Source organism: Rhinichthys klamathensis, unplaced genomic scaffold (assembly GCF_029890125.1).
Source record: "Rhinichthys klamathensis goyatoka isolate OS25496 unplaced genomic scaffold, OSU_Roscu_1.1 h1tg000066l_1, whole genome shotgun sequence".
Lineage (NCBI taxonomy): Eukaryota > Metazoa > Chordata > Actinopteri > Cypriniformes > Leuciscidae > Rhinichthys > Rhinichthys klamathensis.
In genome coordinates this window covers 1734253-1757258 of record NW_026606609.1, presented here as the reverse complement: position 1 = coordinate 1757258, position 23006 = coordinate 1734253, and the positions used below count along the sequence as shown (strand labels likewise).

Here is a 23006-nt window from a genome sequence, read left to right as displayed (position 1 = left end):
ACAGAATTATATTAAATTTTAAAACAGTAAAAAATAAGTTTTTTAAAATTGTAATAACATTTCACAATATTAACCTTAAGTATTATATATATATATATATATATATATATACAATATGTTAAATGCAATATTTAGCAAAACTGTCCTTTATTGTTAATTGTTGAAAATTATAAGCTGCATTCTGTATTATACATATTATACAAAATAACCCTTTCTTCACAATGTTAGCAGGTTTGCCAAAAAGTTAATTTTGGACCCTATGACACTCATTTTATTTATAAACATGACATCGGCTAAGAATGCACATGGCAAATGTGCTCTCTGTAATTTCTTCAGTATTATTTTCACCATTTGAAGAAATACCACAATCTTCTGGGATGCAACATAATTCACAATGTCCTCCAAACTGACTCAATGCAGTCTTTTATTGTTTTTAAGATGGTACACAGTTTAAATCAATAAGCAATTCATGTCACTACCTTTAGATATATGCTCAACCCAAAGCTGCAGCAGTCTCTGTTGTTGAAACATTGAGATTAGGAGGAATACTTTAATTCCTATTGCACATCAGTCCAAAGGAGTGGCTTAAAAAAGTCCAAAGGATAAGTGAGAAAAATGTGAGACTCCTGCCTAAAGCAGCGCAGAGAAATATCAAACCTAAACTATCAGGTTCTGATCCGTTGCAGGCCATTTTTCAGCGGCTATTATCCTTGAATGCAAATCACCAGAACTGTCGGCCAACGCGAGTTTAAAACATAAAACCAAGGTTTGTGAGATTTGGGTGAACAACGCAGGTCATGGACCCCTTCACTTGACAAGAGATCTCAGTAAAGCAGCAGCAGTAAGGTTTCTTTCGGAAAGTAAGGAAGCCCTAAAAGTCAGGGAAAACATTCATCTTGTGGCACTTTTCCCTGATTCTACACTTTCCCGCCACTTAACGTGCAATCAAGCTAATGAGAAATGCACTCAACTTATGATGTATGCAAGAGCAGGATCCATTTTATTTTGTATTTTAACCCCCCCAAAAAATGTATTAGTTATAAGCATTCATCCTTCCTCTTTTACTTTAAATATAGTCCAGTAATTTCCCACTAGGTTTTCGGTTCAGTCCTGAATAGGAGGGGTTGCTCTAAAATGGGATTTTGCTCTCAAAGGGCTCATCTGGGTCCTTCAGTGCTGCATGAAACGAAAGCTGTAGGTTTAATTTGTAATTCGATTTGGACTGTCGTCCGTGTAGTCCGTCCACCTCTTAATCTCCGCCGCGCTCCTCGTCTCCCAGCTCGCCGTCCATCAGCAAGGCTGCGTATTTACTGGCTGAGCTGAATTCCTATTAAAACAAAAAGGGGACAGTGAGACGTAACTAAAACATGGCTGTTATTTGAGGTTCACATGGTCTCTAAATCAGGTGATTTTCATAGAAATGGATTTTGCCTGCTCTGACACAGGATAGTGGTGTAAGATACTGAGCTTTTAGAAATAAAGACTGTGTAAGTGATGGTTTGTGCCTATCGGTGTAATGAAAGAAATAATCATTTAAAAAATAAAATAAGCCAATATACCCTCTTTTTTTTTTTTTTACAATGTGGATTTTAGTGTCTTTTGTTTTTGTTTTGTGTGCGCTGTAGTGTCTTTTAAGGTGTGTTCTCACTTGGCAGGCTTGGTTCTATGAAAATGAACTCTGGTGCGATTGCAAAGTTAGTGCGGTTCATTTGAATAAGTGTGAACGCTGCCATCCGAACCCTGGCGCGCACCAAACAAATTAACCGAGACCCATTAGAAACCGCTGAAAAGATGGGTCTCGGTCCGCTTCCAAACGAACTCTGGACCAAAGAGATTTAAACGAACCAAAAACAGGATGTGATGTGACCCCAAAAAATTACAGAATGCTGAAGAATACCTGGTTCTTGTCATAAGAGATGGCTGCCCGTAACAGTTCGGTACGGGTTTTGGATATCTCCTTGCAGCCGATCTTAAAGGGTTAGTTCACCCAAAAATGAAAATTCTGTCAGTAATGACTCGCCCTCATGTTGTTCCAACCCCGTAAGACTTTCATTCATCTCCGGAAGACAAATTAAGAGATTTTTGATGAAATCTTGAGAGCTGGATCACTCCTCCATAGGCTGCTAGGTAATTGATATCTGCCAGCCCAGAAAAGTTAGTAAAGACATCGTTAAAATAGTCTAAGTGACTACAGTGGCTCAAGCTTAAGTTTATCAAGCGACGCGAATACTTTTTGTGTGAAAAAAAAAAGAGACTTTATTTAACTATTCATTTTCTTCTGTGGGCCTCTGATGTGCGTTCACGAGAGCGCAACGGCGCATGCGCGAGAACTGAGATGACGCAGATGGGTCTCGATGTAGTGTTTAAAATGGTTCTAAAGTGTGCATTTCCTGGATGTCCGAATCGTGAGAAAGCAACGAGAAAACGTTAAAGTGCCTTACCAATGACGCAAAATGAATGGCTTACCTTTCACACTTTCCCATCAAATGAGCGTGAGCGTCATCTTCTCAGTTCTCGCGCATGCGTCGTGGCGCTCTCGTGAATTATCGTCGCTTGATAAACTTAAGATTGAGCCACTGTAGTCACTCGGACTATTTTAACAATATCTTTACTAACTTTTCAGATGCAATTACCTCGCAGCCTATGGAGGAGTGAGCCAGCTCTCCCAAATTTAATAAAAAATATCTTAATCTGTGTTCCGAAGATGAACGAAAGTGTTACGGGGTTGGAACAACATGAGGGTGAGTAATTACTGAAAGAATTTTCATTTTTGGGTGAACTAACCCTTTAAAGGTGCCATATGTAAAAATTGAGGTAAAAATATCCAACAAATGAGCTACACGTATCAAAAGAATGAGAAGAAATAAATGCAATGATGTCATTAAAAAAATGACAAGTTATAGTGCTGCCGAGATATAAACCTGAATTAGCATGCTAAATTACTAGCCCCGGCCCGGCCGGTGTCATAATACCAGTTTCGGCCATGGGAGGCGGTATGCGGGCAACATACATAACCACCAGCCAAACTCCAATACACGAATAACTCGCACGGCTTGTGGGCGCACTTGAACCTGTCAATAGCGTCTATATGAGACCGGCCTTTATAATTTAGTGTTGAGATGTTTTCATTGAGTCTCTAATCTCTAAAAATCTCCAAATGAACTGCGGTCTTACGATCGTGTCAATTGATTTGATTAATATGCGCGAGGGAGAGCAGGAGGACAGCGCTCGTGTTGTTTGAAGACGTGAGAGTGTGCGCGCGCGGCCGGGGCGCTCTCTCTCTCTCTGCTCGTTATGAGCGCCCTGTCAAGCGCAGCAGTCATTCTATTCTACATCACTCACCGATCAAAATAGGCTTTGGTGGGACAAAGCGGACGATTTGACGGTTTTAGAAGATTAACAACCCGAAACTAAAAAACAGACTAGAGTAGGCCAACTTTCTGGAGGTATACTGCCCCCATCTGGTATGGAATATGTGGATTTTGAATTGATTTTTTTACACAAGGCACCTTTAAATTATGTGTGTTACAGAGGAATTCCTTCCGCTGTTTTGACTCCTTTACACATTTTATGAGTTATCAACTGGTAAATATACCATCATGCACAATGCACATACAATGGTTTTGGATGTTTGGAAAGTTATGTTGCAAATTATATGCCATAAACGTTTTTTTTTCTTCTTCGTTTTGTATCTTTAGGTTCCGTCTTAAAAATGACCAGGACTAAATGTATCATTTTCTTTTTTGGTCCAGACCAAAAGAATCACGAGAACTAAACTACAAGTGTGAACACACCGGTTGAGTCTATTTTAAAATACATGTTTAAATAAAACTTATTTTGTTCTCCCCTCCCCCCCTCCCTCCCTAAAAAATCTTACTTGGTGTTGCTTTAACTGCTAACACTGTTAATTCCAGGTTATACAGAAATAATGGCTCTTCAACACCTGGTTTATTTTTAAGGTCTGCTCCATCTGGTCCATTAAGTTGGTTCATTTCACTTGCCGAGAAAGCCCCTTCGAAATGGAGTTCAAACTCCATGTGTTTATTTGAAAAAAGGTCTGTCATGGTTAAAAACCAGATGGACCCCAATGTGAAAACAGACCTGGGTGGATCTCAATCACACAAGCATTTTGCTTTATTCAGAAGCTGCTGCAAGTGATGCAAGAACAGACCACAGGAAAATCCAAACAATAGCTGAGACGATTCCAGGCTTCAGTCAGTTATAAGATGCCACACACACACACACACAAAAGATTCAAATTAAGCATTAGGGCTGCATGATATTGGAAAAAACTGACATTGCGTTATTAACGTTTTCTGAGATAAAGAATAAAAATACAGGAATGTTCAAAAGAACATTTTGAACAGCTATATTTGGTCAAAATTAATCATTCTAAAATTAATGGGTTGATTTTGTTGGTGAGCAAAAAATTATAACTATTTGTTGGGAGTAAATAAAAATAATTAAAAAAGCTAAAATATCATTTTTACTACTGAAGACATTTTTGTGTGAGTGCAAACCATCCTTTTATAGCTTCTATAGGAATGTATATATATATATTTTTTTGATGTTCACACTTGGGTTTACGCTTTACAAAAACTAACACAAACCTCTTTTAGTGTGAACAAAGTTTTTTTTTTTATCTTGAGTAGTAGTTTTTGACCAATATAGTATAACATAATAATAGTGATTTTTATTGTGATTATTATGAAATATATTAAAATAAGAAATATGTTGTAATATTGTAACTGGTGTACTGTAAAATCAAGAAATCAAGTATTTAATAAATATTTACATCCTAATTTCTTCATTTTTAAACATTAAACCCCTTAAGCTTTTATTTTGACGAGTTGCCGTCAAATGGATGTTTGTGCTGCCGGATTCATTAAATCACAGTCTGCGCGATTTCACAATTTATTTCTATATATCGTGCAGCCTTTTCAAGCATGGAAAACATTTGAATCTTTCAGACTGATCAATAATTTTACCATTTGTATGAGTTTGAGGAGGCTAGAGGTCAGGTTCATGTGCCAGTGCCCAAACAGCTTGGAAAAGGGTGTCAAATGTAATGTTTTCACATATAAGCATGTATTGTAGAGGTTTGTGTCAGTACAGCTATAATTCAATGCTTGCATCAGAATTATGTGTCTAGACTCAAATAAATATTTACATTTGTCAAGTCACATATCTTCCAAAAAGAAGCTCACAATTACAGTCTGAGACCAACGTTGTAATTTCCATTACAGAGAATGGAGCATCTAAAAAAAGGCACTAGAGAAAATATTCATTAAAGGATTGTTGAACAATGAAAGCCAGAAGTAAAAGCACAGGGAGCAGGGATCATGGGATCACACCCAGAGAGAGCATTCGCTCTGTCACTCACAGGGCTGGGAGGCTCCTCAAATTTCTTTGGGACTGGTGCTGGTCTGAGATCTCGCTCTCTTCTTGCTTCCTTTCTACAAGCAACGTACAACACACTTGAGACACTTGAGTCTCACAAGTACTTCTACACTCATTCAGAAAAACACTCCAGAGCAGGGACGCACTTCCCAGAGGAACAAAATATCCAATTACCAATATTACAATCAAGTTGTAAAAACGCCTTCTGTTTGTTGTTGAAATGCCCCTGCTCTGGAGCCTTACACTATTTCTCTTGTTCCTGAGGCCAAATGCATCTTGCCCAGAGATATTTGCAAATACTTGCAAAAGTAAAGAATTCAAACATGTTGAAACTGTTGTTTGGTCAAACAGCCCACTGACTTTTCACTCCTTTGTTGCACTATGCTTGTCTTGTTCACAGACTGCTAGTCTGTGTTTAAGCCGTGGGGATTTTTCAGTGGCTCGCTCTTGATCACAAGTGACTGACTTTATGAGTGAATCACTGAATTATCATTCAATCGATTTAAAAAATGTGTAAATCAGCACTTTTGTTGTTGTTGAGACTGGAAAGATGCGAATGGACACAGTGCTCTACAGGCCAAACTAGCACAGAGACAGATTTGTCCAACCACCACCCTTATATGATCAAAACTATTATAAAATCCAAGGAGAAAAATCTCATGATAGCAAATTACCAAAATGTGAAGAAAAAGCTCTGCACTTTTGGGCAGAAGGGGTGCCAGAGAGCAGCTAACCTGTCTGTCTCCTTCCTTCGGTCTCGGCTGGCTGCGTCTCCACGGCCCCTGCCTGCTCCAGAGCCCGAGGCCCCACCGCGACCCCGAGAGGGGCCCCGATCCCGGCGCACCCCATCTGCTTTGTTTTCATCTGTAAGGAGATCCCAGTGTTCAGCAGAGGACAACTCTACTAAAAAAAAAGTAGTAGCCTCCATTAAGCTGAAGGCTTCTATAAAAGCATTGAGCAGTTTACTGCTTTCAAACTGAACTTTTCTAAGAAGGGAGCCTACTGGACATTTTCTTTAGCTGTGTTCAAGCTCTCACGACAACTGTAAAGCAACAAAACTCCCTGACGTCAATGCATTGCGATGGGTTTATAGAGGGGTTTCCGGGAATTACTTGAGTGTAAAAAATTCAAATATGGATTGAGCTGATCTTCTACCAGCATTACTTTTCATGTCTCAATGGATCTTCACATCTGTAAATCTTACCTTTAGTTCTCTGAGGAGCATCAGCTGAGCTCATCACACTGAAAAATTAAGCACATCAAAAAACTGAAGTCAGAACAATTCCAAAGAGCTCTACATTTATATTTATCTTTTATTTATACACACACACTCCCCATAGGCTGGGCACAGATAAAATTCTGTCACCTCTAGAGCCGCTGGCGGGCCCGCACCCTGTTAAATCTCAGGCTTAGGTGGTAGTATTCCCCTGTGATACAGGGTAGGTCTGAGTACTTCACTTTCAGTTCTGTATTATCCTACCTTGCACCATTATGGCTCGGGTCGAGCGGAAAGTTCTAACCATCACTTCTTTTTGGTTTTCCAAGTACGCCCCCGTGAAGCCAGAGCATTGCTGGCAAGGGTTGGATGCCTTATCTAAAGGCAAGTGTCCAGAGGCTCTGTCTTCAGACAGACAGGAATTTGGCCAGACTGAAATGTCCAATGTAAGTGACACCAGCTCAGGCCTTCCTGGTGGCATTTCAGGTGCGTATGTTCCCCTGAATAGTGATTGGCTGGGGCTCCTTCGGGTTCCCTAGCCACATTCCCTAGAAGGGACCCCTTCTAAATTTGAAGCTGTGGTCCTAGGCCCTTGAGCAGGCACAGGTATAGCTTTCATTAAACAACGTTTAGCATCAATCGACGCAGTGCGAGTTCCCTTTCGAAAGGGAACATCTAGGTTACGACTGTAACCTCTGTTCCCTGAGAAATGCTGTTCTTTTGAACTTTCTATTCATCAGAGAATCCTTAAAAAATTTATCATTAAAACAGTTATTTTAAATTGTATTAATATTTTACAATTTTACTGTTAAATGCAGCCTTGATAGAGAAAGAGACTTTATTCAAATACATAAAAAAAAACTTTTAAATAAATATACACAGTATATATATATATATATATATATATATATATATATAATTTCATGATATTCAAAATAATATATTATATATGATGCTAACATAATTCTAAGTCTTTGGGTAATAAATATCTAGCAATCCAGAGAGAAACCTTTGGGGTGAAACGCTGCTGCTGGGAGAGACGACAGGTTTACTGTCACTCTCACTGGATCCTGCACTCATGGTGCTCCTCTTCGCCCAGGCGTTCTCTTTAGGTGGCGGCGCTGGAACAACTTTCAGTGGCAGCCCCTCCTGCTTGGGAGTAGTAGTCTGGCTTCCATGAGAGGACAAATCCTCATCACGGCTGCTGAAAACCTCGTTTTCTACAGAGCGCTCACTCTCTCGACGCCTCGGCGCTGTCGGAGGGGGAGAACGATTGGATTCTGAGGGTTTCTCTTTAATAAATTATAGCAGCAGTTGTATGATGGTAGATTTACATATGTATGTCTTATGATCAGTAGCCATAAAGCCAGTTAATGTTTTGCTTTCATCTGTTCATGCATAAGGACGTGTCAGTGATCACTTACCCCGGCTCGATGTGCTTCCTGTTTGTGATGACTCGCTTCCTGTCCGTGAGCGCTCGGTTGCTTGGTCCTCACTACGCCAGCTGGGATGCCTGAGTGCATTAGGAAATGAGAGTGAAAAAACTGTATTTTTCAGTCTTTGCTAGCAAGGATGTGTTCACACTTGGCAGGTTTGGTTCGATTAAAATGAACTTTAGTGCGATTCATTTGAAAAAGTGCGAACGCTGCCACCCGAACCCTGGTGCGCACCAAACAAGCGGACTGAGACCCACCATTTCAGAGGGTCATTTTCGTCTTTCTAACAAACTCTAGTGTAGTTTGACTGAAATAGGTACGAAACACAGACCAAAGACATCTAAATGAACCAAAAACAGGACGTGATGTCACAAGATGCGACCCTAATAAGGACAGAATCCTCAAGCATACCTGTTTTTTCTTGTTACATTGCCCATTACAGTTTGGTACAGTCGTTTTTTTTTTTTTTTTATGTTCTGTGTTAAAAATGACCGTGTGAATGCTAAGCGAACCAGGACTAAATATATCGTTTTCTTTTTGGATCTGAACTAAAAGAAGCAAGGGAACCAAACTACAAGAGTGAACACACCCTAAATTTCATGCTCCTAACTTTGTTGATATCTTCACATGACAACGATTTGGTTGGTGGGAGATGAAAATACAAATCATTCAGTCACAAAATCAGATTAATATGCAAATTAATTAAGTCTTCTGAGTTTATATCACATTAATTAATACTATTACCTAGTTCTGGCATGAAACTCAAGATGGCGCAGCTGATTGGTTGCTGTTGCATCAGCGGCCAATGAGCTGCAGCTCAACATTCAGAAACCCTCCAACTTCCCCAGCTCCACCTGTATAGATCTGCTACGGGGGTTAATTCATATCTGTTACATGTGCAGCAGCAACAGCTGCATGTCTTACATGCTCACAGCAATGTCTGTGAATGTATTAGCAGTAGCAAGTCTCGGTACTTGCTCTGCAGCAGCAGCAGCGTAGCAGATCTATTCCGACAAGACCAAATACATCAACATTGCCATATCCATTACCAGACCAATCTCCCGAGAGTTGTCATGACAGAAATATAAATAACATCACACTAATTGACATTCATAAGAAGAGTACTTTGAGTTACATGTGATTGTTTAAATTTATATTAATTCATCTTCAATAAAAATTTGTTAACTTTTGAAATGTATTATATTATTTTTCAATGACACTGAAGTTCAATTTTCACTGTATTCATTTCTGAAATTGTAGTGTAGTTCTAGTTTAACTCCTTAGTTTAAGTCCTAATTGTTCACCTTCCAGATTTTTATATATACTGTATATATATATATATATATATATATATATATAGTATATATGTTCAAAAAAACTTTAATATAAAATAGGTGAAGTGGGTGAATGTACCTATCTCTGGGCTTGCGTTCAGGTCCTCTGTTCTTGTCCTCTTCCAGCTGTCTCTGCAGTCTCTCCTGCTCTTTCTTGAGCCTCTCCTCCACCTCTCTCTCTTTAGCGGCCGTGTCCACTGGTTTGGCTCCTCCGAAGATGGACGCAGCTCGTCCTGAAGCGGTTGAAGGGCTGCTGCTCTGGTCTTCCTCTTTGGGAACACTGCGGGGCTTCAGGTTTAGCTTGGGCCTCTGAACGGGACCTAAACACAGATGCAGTACAGTCGGTTTAGATGATCTGATTAAAGATTTCCTTAGGTTCATTTCCTGGAGTGACCCAGGCAGATGCGAACGCATCGGCTCACCTCTGTCCTCGCACTTCTCATCCCGTCTCTCGTATCTCTCTTCACGGTCACCAAAGCGATCTCCATAGCGCTCCCCGCTGCCCCGAAAGTCATCCCTCCGGTCGTCCCTTCGGTCGTCATAGTCACGTCGAAAACCGCTTCCAAATGGTCGACGTCCGCTACTGCGTGAATCATAACCTGAAATAGCGACAAACACAGAATTAGGAAGGTTGACAAACTAGTGGCAATTAGTTGTTTTCAATGATCAATGGAAAACCATTTTCTAGGGAGCAAAGCTTTTTTCTGTTTTATGTAGATTACAGTTTTTGTTGTTTTGAAATGATTGTTCCATTCTTATAAGCTCATTTAAGAGTTTTCATTGAAACAAATCTTTAACCTCAAACCAGGTGCAGGATTTTTTAGCATAAACAACACGCTTAGTCCAAGCCAGCACTCCATTATTTCGAGAGCTTCTTTTTGAACCAGGGGCAATAATAATTTAGCTTAAATAATAACAATAACAGAGTGGTAGGAAACAAATAGTACGTTTCAAGTCTTCCTGGGAAGTTTGTCTTTTTGAGTTGGGAAGTCGTGTTTACAACGTCAGTTCAAGTCACTTTCATAAAATACAGCAAGGTTTTTAACTCTACTAGGGTTGGGCGATGTCTACCAATTTGGCATCAGACGATGTCTACAGTGAAACATCGCGATGGACGATGACATCGGGGGGAGAGGTAACATTTTCATTTTCGTAATATTCTCATTTTCCTCTATATCTCATCAGCAATTTCGATGTCGGCAGCTCTGCAACAGCTGAGCACTAAGAGCGAATGTACAGTGACATCACTGCCAGATTCAAACTGCTTTCACGCTATGGCTGGCGCTGAGCCAAAGACGGACGCGCTCAGCGCTTGTCATAGGCTATATCACAACTATTCAGTGTTTTTAACCACACATAATGTTTATTTTAGGTTTCAGACATTTAAATACATATAATTTATAGCAAAACAATACATTTATAGTTTGTAAAATACACAATGGTGTCTATGGAAGCAGCAATAACAACCCATTCAAATGATGATATCGTTCATCGGCCCAACCCTAAACTCTACTTCTAGTAAATGAAGAACAAAGAATGTGCATCAGGTGTGGTTTGCATTTCTATGTTTTCAATTTATGAAGCCATTGTAAACTTAATTGCTACATACTATGATATTACAATGCTATTATATCTTGTGCAGGTAATTATGTTGTAAATAAAAAGGCCTGACAATGTCACTGTTACTGTTACTGCCAATGTCACTGTTAAATACCTATAAGTATTGTGGTATTCCGCCACGTTTCTCACTGACACGGCCCAACTCGTAAACTCAGGGCTTAAAGAAATCCCAGGCTTCTCACTTGCATTTACCACATTGTAAAAAAAAAGCCTAGCACAGACCTCTAGTGCAGAATTGAAATGTATATACCTCTGTCGTAGTCTCTGCGCTCTTTGTCATCATAACGTTCCCGGTATCTGTCTCTTCCGCCATCATTACGATCGTTGTCCCACCGCTGGCCACGGTCTGAATCAAATCGATCACGGGATCCTGAGAAGAGGATGGTAAAAATTCATCAATTTGAATCAAATGTTAAAAACTTTAAAAACATCTGGATATATTTTATTTCTAAAATACTTTAAGTATTTATTTTACTTCCTCTTCAGTGCTGTCCAATATTCAATTACTTAAAGGCACACTATGTAAGATTTTTGGATCAAACTATCCAAAAAGCATTAGAACTATATGTTATATTTTGTTAATTTGTGTACTTACACTATCCCAAATGTATCTAAGAATGTTTAAATCCAGATAAATAAGTAGTTTTAACCAGGACACAGACCAGGATCGATCTAGCTCACTGCGGTGTGCAACAAGTGTCTCACAGAGTAGCTGCCGAGCGAACGCACAGAGTAGCATTATAACAACTTTAACACACTCAAATGTATCTAATATGATAAAACAGCGCTGTGTTATCCCACATACTCATGACTGGAAGAAGCGGAAGCAGCGTCTGTGGCATAATAAAAGCTCCACTTCCCTCGAGCCGAGTGACGCGCTCGTCTCTCATTAGCCATCGCTTCAGCGGCCTCATTCCACTCCAACGGCTTTTGTAACTTTAATAAATCTTTAATACATTACCGGTCATCCATGAATATGATTTCTGTCCGAGTCCCGTCGTATTTTCCACCGGCTGTAGAGGTGAAGAGAACAACTCCCATGATTCCACGAAATGAAGGCGTCATCAAGCTACGCCTTTGTTTTGAATAAATGACCTCTAGTGGCGAAAAATTACATAGTGTGCCTTTAATAGACTGTTTATATAATCGTATAATACATTTAGCTAGTAGCTTGTCATGTGGCATTCAATGAGAAGATTTTTTTTCCCTCTCATACAATTGCTCCAACAAATACTTGTCGGATTAAGTAATTGCTTACGCTCTCCAAAGGCGTCGTCCCTGCGTGGTCCGTCATCGGCGTCAGATTTAGGCCTTGCCCGCCAGTCAGAATCGGTCTTGTCGGGGCCCATGTCTCGCTCACTGCGGTTACGGTCCCGCCCGGACATGGATCGATCATCTCTCTCTGAGCAGGAGAAAACAAAAATGATTGTGAATGCTTTTTTCTCCAATAATACAAGTTCACAACTGCATTATAGTGCAAATGAACAGATCGGTTTCTCAGATGCACACCTTTCTCATTGGACTGGTCAGCGATGTCTACACGGATCCTACGATTTCCAAGGTTCTAGAAAGAGAGTAAAAAGATGGGGTTAATATAAAAATACTACACTGCTGCTCATTACACAAACTGTGAGCATGCACCTTTATTTTGCACAAGTGTAACAGATAACATGCACCACCATGTGGCCACCATTGAAATAACCCAAACACCAACAGTGAGGAGAGGCTGCTCACTGCAGAGCAGTCCAGCTCCCCCTCTCTGGATGAAATTTGGGTGCAATGGGTGGAGCTAGAAGATCCAACCACACCCCAACCCTACCCATAACTCTATCCCTCCACCCATTAGATCTGGACAAGGTCTAGCTCAACCCATTATGCCCAGAAAGGGGGAGCTGAACGTCATTTGGTTCTGCAGTGAGCAACACTTGACAGTGAGTGCTATAATACAGAACCATTTACGTACTTGCACAGGTTTCCAGGTAAAGAAAATCATTAGTCATTAGACATACAACAACAAAGTAACATGACTGACAATTCGTTCTCACCTCTTCATTGAGACTGAGTGCGCGCAACAGAGAATCCACGTCATCGAACTCTGCATAACCAAAGCCTTTCAGCCGTTCTGGGTTACTGGGCTCCCTCGGGAGGCGAACTGCACTGATCTGTATGAATATATATATGAAAATATATTAGTGCTGGGCAACGATTAATCGCATCCAAAATAAAAATGTGTGTTTACATAATATATATGTGTGTACTGTGTCTAATTATTTTGTATATATATATATAAATACACACATAGTCATGTATATATTTAAGAAATATATGCATGTATATACTGTATATATATTTATACAATTTATATTATATATAAATATTTTATATATAAATAAAAATCTTAAAAATGTATATGCATGTGTGTGTATTTAAATATACAAAATAATTATACACAGTAAACACATAAAGGCAAACTTTTATTTTGGATGCGATTAACCGTTTCCTAGCACTAAAATAGATATATATATATAATACCAGTTGGTAATATTTCCTATCATTTACTCAAAACTGCAACAATTCTTTTCTCTTTTTTTCAATTCCTTTGATGTCAAAGCATCATTACTCCAGTCTTCAGTGGCACATGATCCTTCAGAAATCATTCTTATATGCTGATTTGCTGATTTCTTTTTATTATCAATGTTGAAAACAGTGCAGTTTTTGTGGATACCATGATGCATTTTTTTCCAGGATTCTTTGATGTACAGAAAGTTCAAAATAACAACATTTATTTGAAATAGAAATCTTGTAAAATTTTAGGTGACTTTACTGTCACTTTTGATATATTTAATGCATCCTTTCTGAATAAAACCCTTGAACGGTAGTCTAAGTACATAAAATAATAACACACAATGGAATGCATTATTGGGCAAAAAAATAAAAAATCACATTTCTGACCACTATACTAGAGCTGACACTGTGTTAATGTAAAAGAACATTCGACAGAAGAAAGTTTAGAGTGTTTTTATATTAAATGGATATACAAAATAAACTTGTATTTACTAGTATCTTGCATTGTTGGGAAAAAAAACCCTTCCTTGTATAAACTACTCTCGAAACTCGTGTTTATGAAACTCTGTGTTCTAAAAATATCTTTGAAAATGATCTTTTAATGCCCTATTTACAACACGGTGTTATGAGACATGCAAAATAGCACAAGTCTAAAACCTGTAGCAGATGCTGTTTGGCAGAACCCATAACGCTCCCCTCAAAAACTCACGCCAGGGCCTCAGCTAGAATTTGTTAAACTTACGTGTGAAAGGGTTCAACTATAATGCAATCGAAAATTCACGTGAACATTCCTTCTGCAGGCTCACAGGAAGAAAGGAAACTCACACTGAGTCCACGGAAGAAGTTTTTGATGGAGTCTTCGGTGACGTCATAGGGGAGGTTTCCCAGGAAGGCGGTGTAGGGGGGGCTTCGGGGGAGACGGGAGCGGTCGATGTTGGGCTCACGGGCGGCACGTGGAGCCGTCGGCAGGATGGACCGATCGATGGGTGACGCGCGGTACACATCATCTTCTGTGTGCCAGGATGTAGTAACTGTAAAAGAAGTGAAGTCGATTAGGGATAGTTCTGCCTTCATTTCCTCACCCTCATGTCGACTCAAACTCAAATGACTTTGCTTATTTACTGTAACAAGCTGCTCTTTCCCATACAATACAAGAAACAGTGACAAGGGGTTGTCAAGCTCTAAAAAGACATCATAATAATAATCCACGTGCTTTACATTCAAGTCTTCTGAACCCATTCGACAGCTTTCAGTGGGAAACACATTGAAATTCATTTTTTAAAAATCCTATGAAATTTGTATTATTAAGAGGCGTTGAGCTAGGTTTGCCATAAATGATGGAAACACTATTGGTTCTTGTATTGAATGAGCAGACATGGAAATGACACAGTGTGAGTGTGACTCTTCACACAGTTCTCCAGTAACTTTCAGCTTGGCACATCAGTTCATTTCACATTCAAAATGCACTTAAACTATCAAAACACTTCAAATCAACTCATTCTTCCTGAACATAAGCAAAGGTTTTCACCCAACAAACAAACTTTTTCACTTTATCTTAAAAAAAAGAATGAAACTCCCTACGGTTTAGAATTCACTGTATGTTACACGTTTACATTTCAGTATAAAGTTATTTATACTGTAGTGTATTTGTACTAAGTTTTCCCCTTCTGTATAGGTGGTTATGAAACAAAGACTAACACCTATTCATCTGTTTTGATAGTATTTGGAATATATTTCAATATGGAAATACTGTAGAAATCTAGCATATTGCTGTCTTCTTCAGTTTTGTATTATATTCGGTTTTGAACTTAAGTTTAATAGATTTTGAAAGATCATGTAAACGTGAAACTTGGCCTGTAGATAGAGTTTTAGTGGTGGTTGTGAAAGATGTAGTTATTGAATGATAAATGGTTCACAGTTCAGCCCATAGACTACTGTTGTGATCACTGTGTGAAGAGTTTTGAAAAAGTGATCAAAGTATTGAGAAATATGTCCTAGTGATTGTAAAAAAAAAAAAAAGTCATAAATTGTACTTTTATGCTTTATTTGACCTTTTTTGACCTCTAGTCACTTTATTTTTTTATTGAATGGAAAAGAGCAGCACAAACATTTTGCAAAACTTCATGAGTTTGTAACATCATCAGCATTCAAAGAGGTATGTTGTGTATGCAATTGTTTTACTATTTTCAACATTACAGTATTTGTTCTTCAGACATTCTTCTTTGAACACAATAAGTATCAGCTGTTTGTAAAGTTACCCACATTTGGTTTTCAACCATTGAAAATGGCTGAATTCAAGAATTTGGACATGGAGTCGCATTAAGATCCCCATAACTATAGGATTGAGCCATATAGGGCCCTAAATGAAGATTGCAAAAGAAAAGTTTATTAAGAATGAGAATCATGAGATATATTTAATACTTCTTTAGTTACAGGGATGCAAACTTTGGAAAAACTGATTGAGCTGAAAAATTTGAGCTGATTGAGCAGAGTAGTTATAGCTTCAACATTATTTGATTTTCAGATATTCCTCTTTAAAATAAAAAAAGTATCAGTTGTACGAAAAAAAGAGACCCACATGTTGATTTTGACCACTGAAAATGTGTACAATTTACCAATTTACTCATTGAGCTGCATTGAGATCCCCATATCTCTGGAAATGAACCATATAGGGCCTTTAAAATGGAGATAACAAAAGAAAAGTTTAAAAGCATATTAAGATATCTTTAACACTTCTTGAGTTACAGGCATGCAAACATCAGGCATGAAGTGCTTTCTCCCATTTTTTGAACTATCACTGTTAGCATATAATGAAACAAGTATGGCTAAAGTCAACAGATTTTACTAATAGACCTACCAATCTCAGTGTAAAAATAAAATAAGGATGCTGTCATCTTCCTACAGTCATTTTTACCCCCCAGTAATTTGGCTCCAAATCTCAGATGAAATTGTAATTTTGACCCCCCTCTACAAAGTAGTATTACTCAGTCAATATACATCCATTACATTTAATATTTTGGCTTTTTTTCATTGATGTATTTCTTTCACCAGAAAAAAAATGATATAAAACTTTAGCCGGGGACATCTGGTTGTGTTGATGCGGAATGACCCAGAAAGATTATCGAAATATAAAATAAAGATTGCAAAAAAAGCATATTTTGAAAGCAAAGTGCCAACAATTCAGATGTGGAAGATGTTTAAACCCATATTTGAATCTCACCATCTCCCTCCAGGTCATCGGTCTCGTCGGCCCAGCTTGTGGGCTTTGGGGGCGCGTAACTCGGCGGAGCATTTCCCCCGCTGTCCTCCGCTAAAAAGTCGGTCAGGGTAAGGGTCTTACCCTTTTTTTTATTCTTTTTAGCTGTCAGGAAATAAACAATTAGTATGTGCTGAAAACAGTATCAAAAGCTTTACACCATGACTTGGTGAAAATAAACACAAATGAGAACAAATGGGTGGTAAACATAAAGTATGCTGTGGCCCATACAAACATTTACAATCTAACATCATTAAGCCTGCAATTAGATGGCAAAGTTAGTGCACTTCCTCCTTTGTATTAAATATACAGTGTCAAAGGGAAATGTGGAGTAACCAGCCCTACATAATTTGCATAGACAAACTGCAGCATTTGGAAAACAAGAATATCTATTTCCATGCTTGACTCATCTGGTGCGGTTAACACTTGGAGAGAGGCATTGTTGTGAGCAACTACATGCTCCGGAGCTCTTTTGTGACAAACTGCACTGTCGGGACATTCCAGCCCTGTGAAACTGAATCAGTGTTTACTGTAGGGCTACCAGACCCCGCTGCAAAACCAAAGCAAAGCGCTGAAGGTCTGACAACATTATCCTTCAGCTCAACGTATAGACACTGGTTAGAAGGAGGAAAAAGTCTCTGCGTGACATCTCTATGAATTATGATTATACAGGCCCATCGTACCTACAAAGTCAAAACACACTACTATCATTTCAGTAGTGAAGCACATTTGAACATTAAAAGAGGTTTAAAGCTTGACAAGATGTGTAAAACGTGTTCTTGTGGCATTTTCTTTTAGAAAAGCTGCATGGGAATTTAGGGAGTTAGATCTCAATTAAAGTGAAAATTTTTCAGAGCCAGAAGGACTCCCAAAAAAGTGCCTGTGAGTTTTTTGGTTGTTTTTTTTTGTCTCAGGGAAGTGCAGAAAACCTCCAGGGTCATTCTGTGAAATGTGTGCCTTTTCCAGTATGACAATTTTTTATTTAAACTTAACTTGTGTATGATTTTACAACTCTATAAGAAAAAAAGAAACAATACAAATAACATAAAAATACAAATAAGTAAAACCAAAAAATAAAAATAGAAAAAAACTATAAAAATAAGTAAAAACAATAATACAAATAAAAAAGTAGCAAAAATACAATAAAAATAAAGAGTAAAACATGAGTACGATAATTAAATAAGCAAAACAATAATGATAAAAAAGGTACTAAAAAGTCATGTAATTAAAATGAAATAAAAATCAAGTTGGTGTGTTTATGTTAATATAACAGTTAAAGTGGGCATTATAGGGAGGGAAACGACAGTTATTTGTAAAATGGACATTGTAATAAATCAACAGAGGGTTCAAAACAGTGACAACTGCTTGTCCCGGGACAGCAGAAGATCTCTGTCCTGAGCGTTTGTCCCGGGACATTGCAGAAGACCAATGAGAGCAGCACTAACAAGTTAAACTTGCGATTAAACGGGGAACATGTTTTTGCACTATATATGAGATCTTTTTGCTCATGCAAGGCAGATGATCTGTCAGTTAAACGCGGAAAGTGAATGTTTGATGTTACAGCAGCCCCTCCCTCAAATCTGCGCCTGCGCTTGAGCCAACGGTTTTATTTAATTATTGTAAACAAACCAAATAAATATTGCATTCACACTAGGAAAAACAAAATAGTTACAATGCAACAAAAGCAACACAAAGCAGACACGGGCTTGGCTGCACGTCCTTCATTTTCTGTCTGAGTTCATGAGTGCGTTGAAACAGCGCTCGCGTGTTGTCTGAACAGAAAGTAAATAAGCTGATCAATATGTTTTCGCATTTGCACATACAGCTGTTGGTGCAGTTTCGACGCAGCGTCCCTTCACAACTCAAGAGCAGGCTTTTGCAATCAGCCCTCGCAGCTACGGTTGCGACCATCTCGGACACACTTTATCTGCCACTGAAGGAAATGTCCCCGACACAAATGACACGTCGCCCCCAAAAATTTCCAACCGGCCCAGGCATCTAAAAAATCCTCACCTGCAGCCGCCATGCTGGAGAAGGAGTGCGTGTCATATCCCCGGATGGGGGCGTGGCTCGGTGCATGACGTCAGCGCGCACCCATGGCTGCCATAGATATATTTACGTAGATCCACACAGTCAACCGCTTCATACGTGTCGGCGAGTACTTTTATTTTTTTAATGCCATGAACCAGAACAATGCGAGACATAATCATGCAAAGTAAAACATTACAAAATAAATAAAGTAAAATAAAATAAGTGCCAGAGGACATCTTTTTTTTTATATAACAAACAACAGAAAAGGGTGCTACTGCTACACACCACCACCTGGTTACAATGCTATAAGCTCTAATTTCCTTTTTACTTGTGCAATTACACAAAACAGAACAATAAAGCTTGAAATCAATTTTAAAGCAAGAACAGTTAGGTTTGGAGTCACTAACTGGGAAGTCAAACTAACTTAACTTGACTAACGGCAGGTGCATTAAAGGTAACTAACTAAATTATAACTTTAAATAATTTAAACTAACTTATTAAAGGTAAGGTAACTTTCTTCGGAGTAATATGGCGGTGTACTTTCTCTTAATTAATTACACAAAAATACTGCAGTATTAAATACTATTTCTAGAAAATGAAGAACAAAGAAATGTGCATCTGGTGTGTTTTGCTTTTTTATGTTTTAAATTAATTTATGAAGTCACTGTAAACTTTATTGTTACATTATATTGTTATATTATAATTATATCATATTTTGTGCACAAAATATGATAGAATTATAATATAACAATATTGTGGTATTCCGCCATGTTTCTCACTGACACGCACCCAACTCGTAAAGATCGGGGCTTCCCACTCGTATTTACGACATGTGGTGGCGTTTATGTGCGTTCAACTCGTAATACGATCTACGACAAGACTTGAACACACCATTACAGTAATAATAAATGAAGCCACAACATTGCACAGCTTCTGTGAAACCGTCGAAATGTAAATTCCCAAAAGAATGGGATACCCCTTTACAAGTGAGAATGTGTTGTCTGAATTTTAATTTATAGGCCTACGTAGATATTCGTATGCGTCCGATGCCCAGTCAACCTGCTCTGGAATGTTCACGTTGACCGTTCCAATATGGCGGACGGCTTACGGCCCATTGAAACGGCCGCTAATAACCAGTGTTAGGGAGTAGCGCAATACATGTACCGGCGTTACGTATTCAGAATACAAATTATGAGTAACTATATTCAGTTACAGTTACAATTTAAATAGTTGGTATTTAGAATACAGTTACATTGTTGAAATCAATGGATTACATTACGATACTCCTCTGTTTCACGAGTTTATTCACTCTCTAAATAAATTAAGGCAACTCAAAATTTCCCAGAAGCCCCAATATGAAAACGAAAAAAAAAATGCGCGGTTTGCGTGCGTGATCAGTCAATGGAGTTGGAAGCATAGGTTTGAAGAGGTGCAGCGGGAGCTAGAGATGGAGCCGGAACAACAGCAGAGCAAGAATGCATTTATATCTTGGAAATTTAAACAGTATTTTACGTTAAAGAAAGAGAAGGGAGGGGGACGAAATATAACTGTGCAGTGCAACCTCTGCTTGCCAGCAACTAACCTCCTTTCAGCGTCCAAAGACTCCATCTCCAACCTGAAGAAGCATCTTAAAGTAAAACAAATTATATTTTTTTTATTAACGTTAGTCGTCTGCTGTAGTTTTACTGGTCACCTTGCTATTTTTTAGTTATTTATCCGGTAGTTACCTGCTTAGTTGACGTGCGACTTCACATTCTCCTATGTGCTGATTTACTACTAGCCCCCGAGCCGTTGAAAGTAGTGATGGCCGGTTTGTGAACGAATCGTTCTTTTGAACCGGTTCTTTTTAGTGAACCGGTCGAACCAGTACACTAAATCGGACTGAATCGTTCGAAACAGTTCGCGTCTTGCGTTAGTGCTGATACACAAGTTACTAAAGTTACTCACTTTCAGACATGCCTGACAGTCCCTCTGACTCGAAATAAACCAATATCCCGGAGTATATTTCACTCCAGTAAATCCAACAGTTTGAAACGTGCTGTTTTTGAGAGTGATGAGCACGAGCTGATACTGCGCATGCGCGTACTACCGAACGCACATGTACAGCGGTTATCGGATCACCAGTACAGAACCGAGAACTGTTTCTTTCGGACACGTTCGACATAATGAGAACAACTGATCGATGAGCTGAGCACGCGTGCAATTTTTTTCTGAGGGACGAAATGTACGTTTCTTAAGTATTTATTTAGTTGAACATCAGTAAGTGTAATAAAAAAAAACATGTTGGAAACATGTTTATCACATAATTACTGTATTATCACTGTATTATTTTAAAGTTTGGAAACACAATGAATGGATTGTAAAACTGTCAAACTAAACATTTATTAAAATAATATTTTCAGGAACTGCTCATTTAATTTCTAAGTAAGTTGATATAAATATTTGATGTAAACTCTTGCCAAAGTTGTAATGGTGCACACTGCACAGTACTGCTTAGTAAATGTTTATAATGTGTTAAAACATAACGTATTAAACATATTGGAGAAGAAAGACATGCATCGATTTTTTTAGTTTTGTCGACTGTATATTCAGGTTTCAGCAGTTCTCAGCTCAGCACACAGCCTATGCTACGGTTCTGGAGTCAAGAACTGGTTGTTGCAGTTCTTGAATCACCAGTACAGAACCGAGAACTGTTTCTTTCGGACACGTTCGATACGGAGAACCGATGAGCTGGAGATACTGAGCATGCGTGATAGCACCGTCTCTAAACAGAACTTTCTTTCAGCCAACTGATGATGTGCTGATGAGCACGCAGCACGGGTGAACCGAGGACTTAAATGAGGGGCCGAATTCGGCGAAATGTAAGTTTATTACAAATAAAATGATGAAGACCACTTATGCACTTTATATATTTAAGACATGTTAAACATCCGCGTTTGCACATCGCCTGTAGGCTACAGGGTTCGTTTGCAAAATGTAAATGTAAGAAACTTATCCAAGAGGATTATTACGATGAGTACTATTATTTAAGTGAAGTTATGATTACAAATGCCTTTAATTTAAAGTATTTTTATCCGCCGGGATGATATAATTGACGTCATTACGCGAGGACGTAAAAGAACTGGTGAACCGGTTTTTTGAACCGGTTCATTGAAACGAACTGTCCGAAAGAACCGGTTCGCGGAAAAGAACCGAACTTCCCATCACTAGTTGAAAGACTGACTAGCCCCATTTGCAATGGCGCCGCCAGGGGGTGGCCGACTCCTGGCCACCCCACTGGCCACCCAACGGCCAGAATAAATTTTAGTAGCATCAGTTATGCATTTCATAGATAAGTCAAAAATATTCTTTAGTTAAAGAAGACGGGGCATTATGTGTCGTGGCGTGCTTTTTAAGTGCCAAATGGTTACAGTATAGCTACTGTTACAGCAGCTTTTTGATGTGTCTTTGCCACGTTTTGACAAGCAGGGATGCAAACAGCGCGCTTTTCGGCGCCTCTCGCTTTTTTTACGTCAGTTTGGGTGACAAAGTCATCTGAAGTCATTCCATAGCTTAATGTGAGGGACAGAAGTCTATTTACATCATTAAAATATATACGGAAACTCGTTTTCCCTCCTCTGCGGCTGTCAATCATTCTCCATTCATATTCAAACAGCGCGCGCGCCTCTTGGATGCACGGTAAAACTCTTTTCAAATTATATATTCACATTATAATGCATGATCTGTAGATAAAAGGCTGTAGATTTGCATAAAATTACTTTATTTTGTTGGAGTTTGTTGTTTTTAAACGACTCACTACCGTGTGCTTGCTAGATCATCACACACACATCACAAGGACTATGAATCGGCATCAAACGCGCAATAACTGGAATATGAAACTGAAACAAAGGAACAAATCGCACTAGGATTTGTGCGCTCGACATTTCTTCGCTTTGTGACGTGAACTTTTAAATGCGCACTTATGCAGCGCAGCGCTGCACACAGAGTCACCATGTTGCTTTGAGCACATCATTCTGCACCCGCGATGCGCATACACGCTGTGTGCGCTCTGTTTTTCATGTTATCATCGGTTTGCGCACTGAAATATTATTAAAAGCCAATAGATTGTGTTATACCTAGCCTGCTCAATACATTTGAAATAAGCATAA

General features: G+C 38.8%; 1 protein-coding gene across 2 annotated transcripts; it reads right to left on the bottom strand.

Annotated features, from left to right (window-relative positions):
- Positions 1-407: 407 nt before the first annotated feature.
- On the bottom strand, positions 408-18924 carry eif4ba (eukaryotic translation initiation factor 4Ba). 2 transcript variants are annotated; one of them, XM_056250043.1, is made up of 15 exons: positions 18841-18924; positions 16792-16932; positions 14397-14602; positions 13052-13168; positions 12516-12570; positions 12265-12408; positions 11257-11376; positions 9809-9985; positions 9466-9706; positions 8041-8129; positions 7626-7869; positions 6605-6642; positions 6135-6264; positions 5384-5456; positions 408-1327 (listed from the first exon to the last, which is right to left on the bottom strand). In XM_056250043.1, exons 1-15 carry the CDS (start codon positions 18851-18853, stop codon positions 1250-1252), a joined length of 1866 nt encoding a protein of 621 aa, XP_056106018.1. In that variant the 5' UTR covers positions 18854-18924; the 3' UTR covers positions 408-1249. The 2 variants fall into 2 exon arrangements, with proteins under 2 accessions (XP_056106018.1, XP_056106019.1); XM_056250044.1 differs by lacking the exon at positions 5384-5456.
- Positions 18925-23006: the final 4082 nt, after the last annotated feature.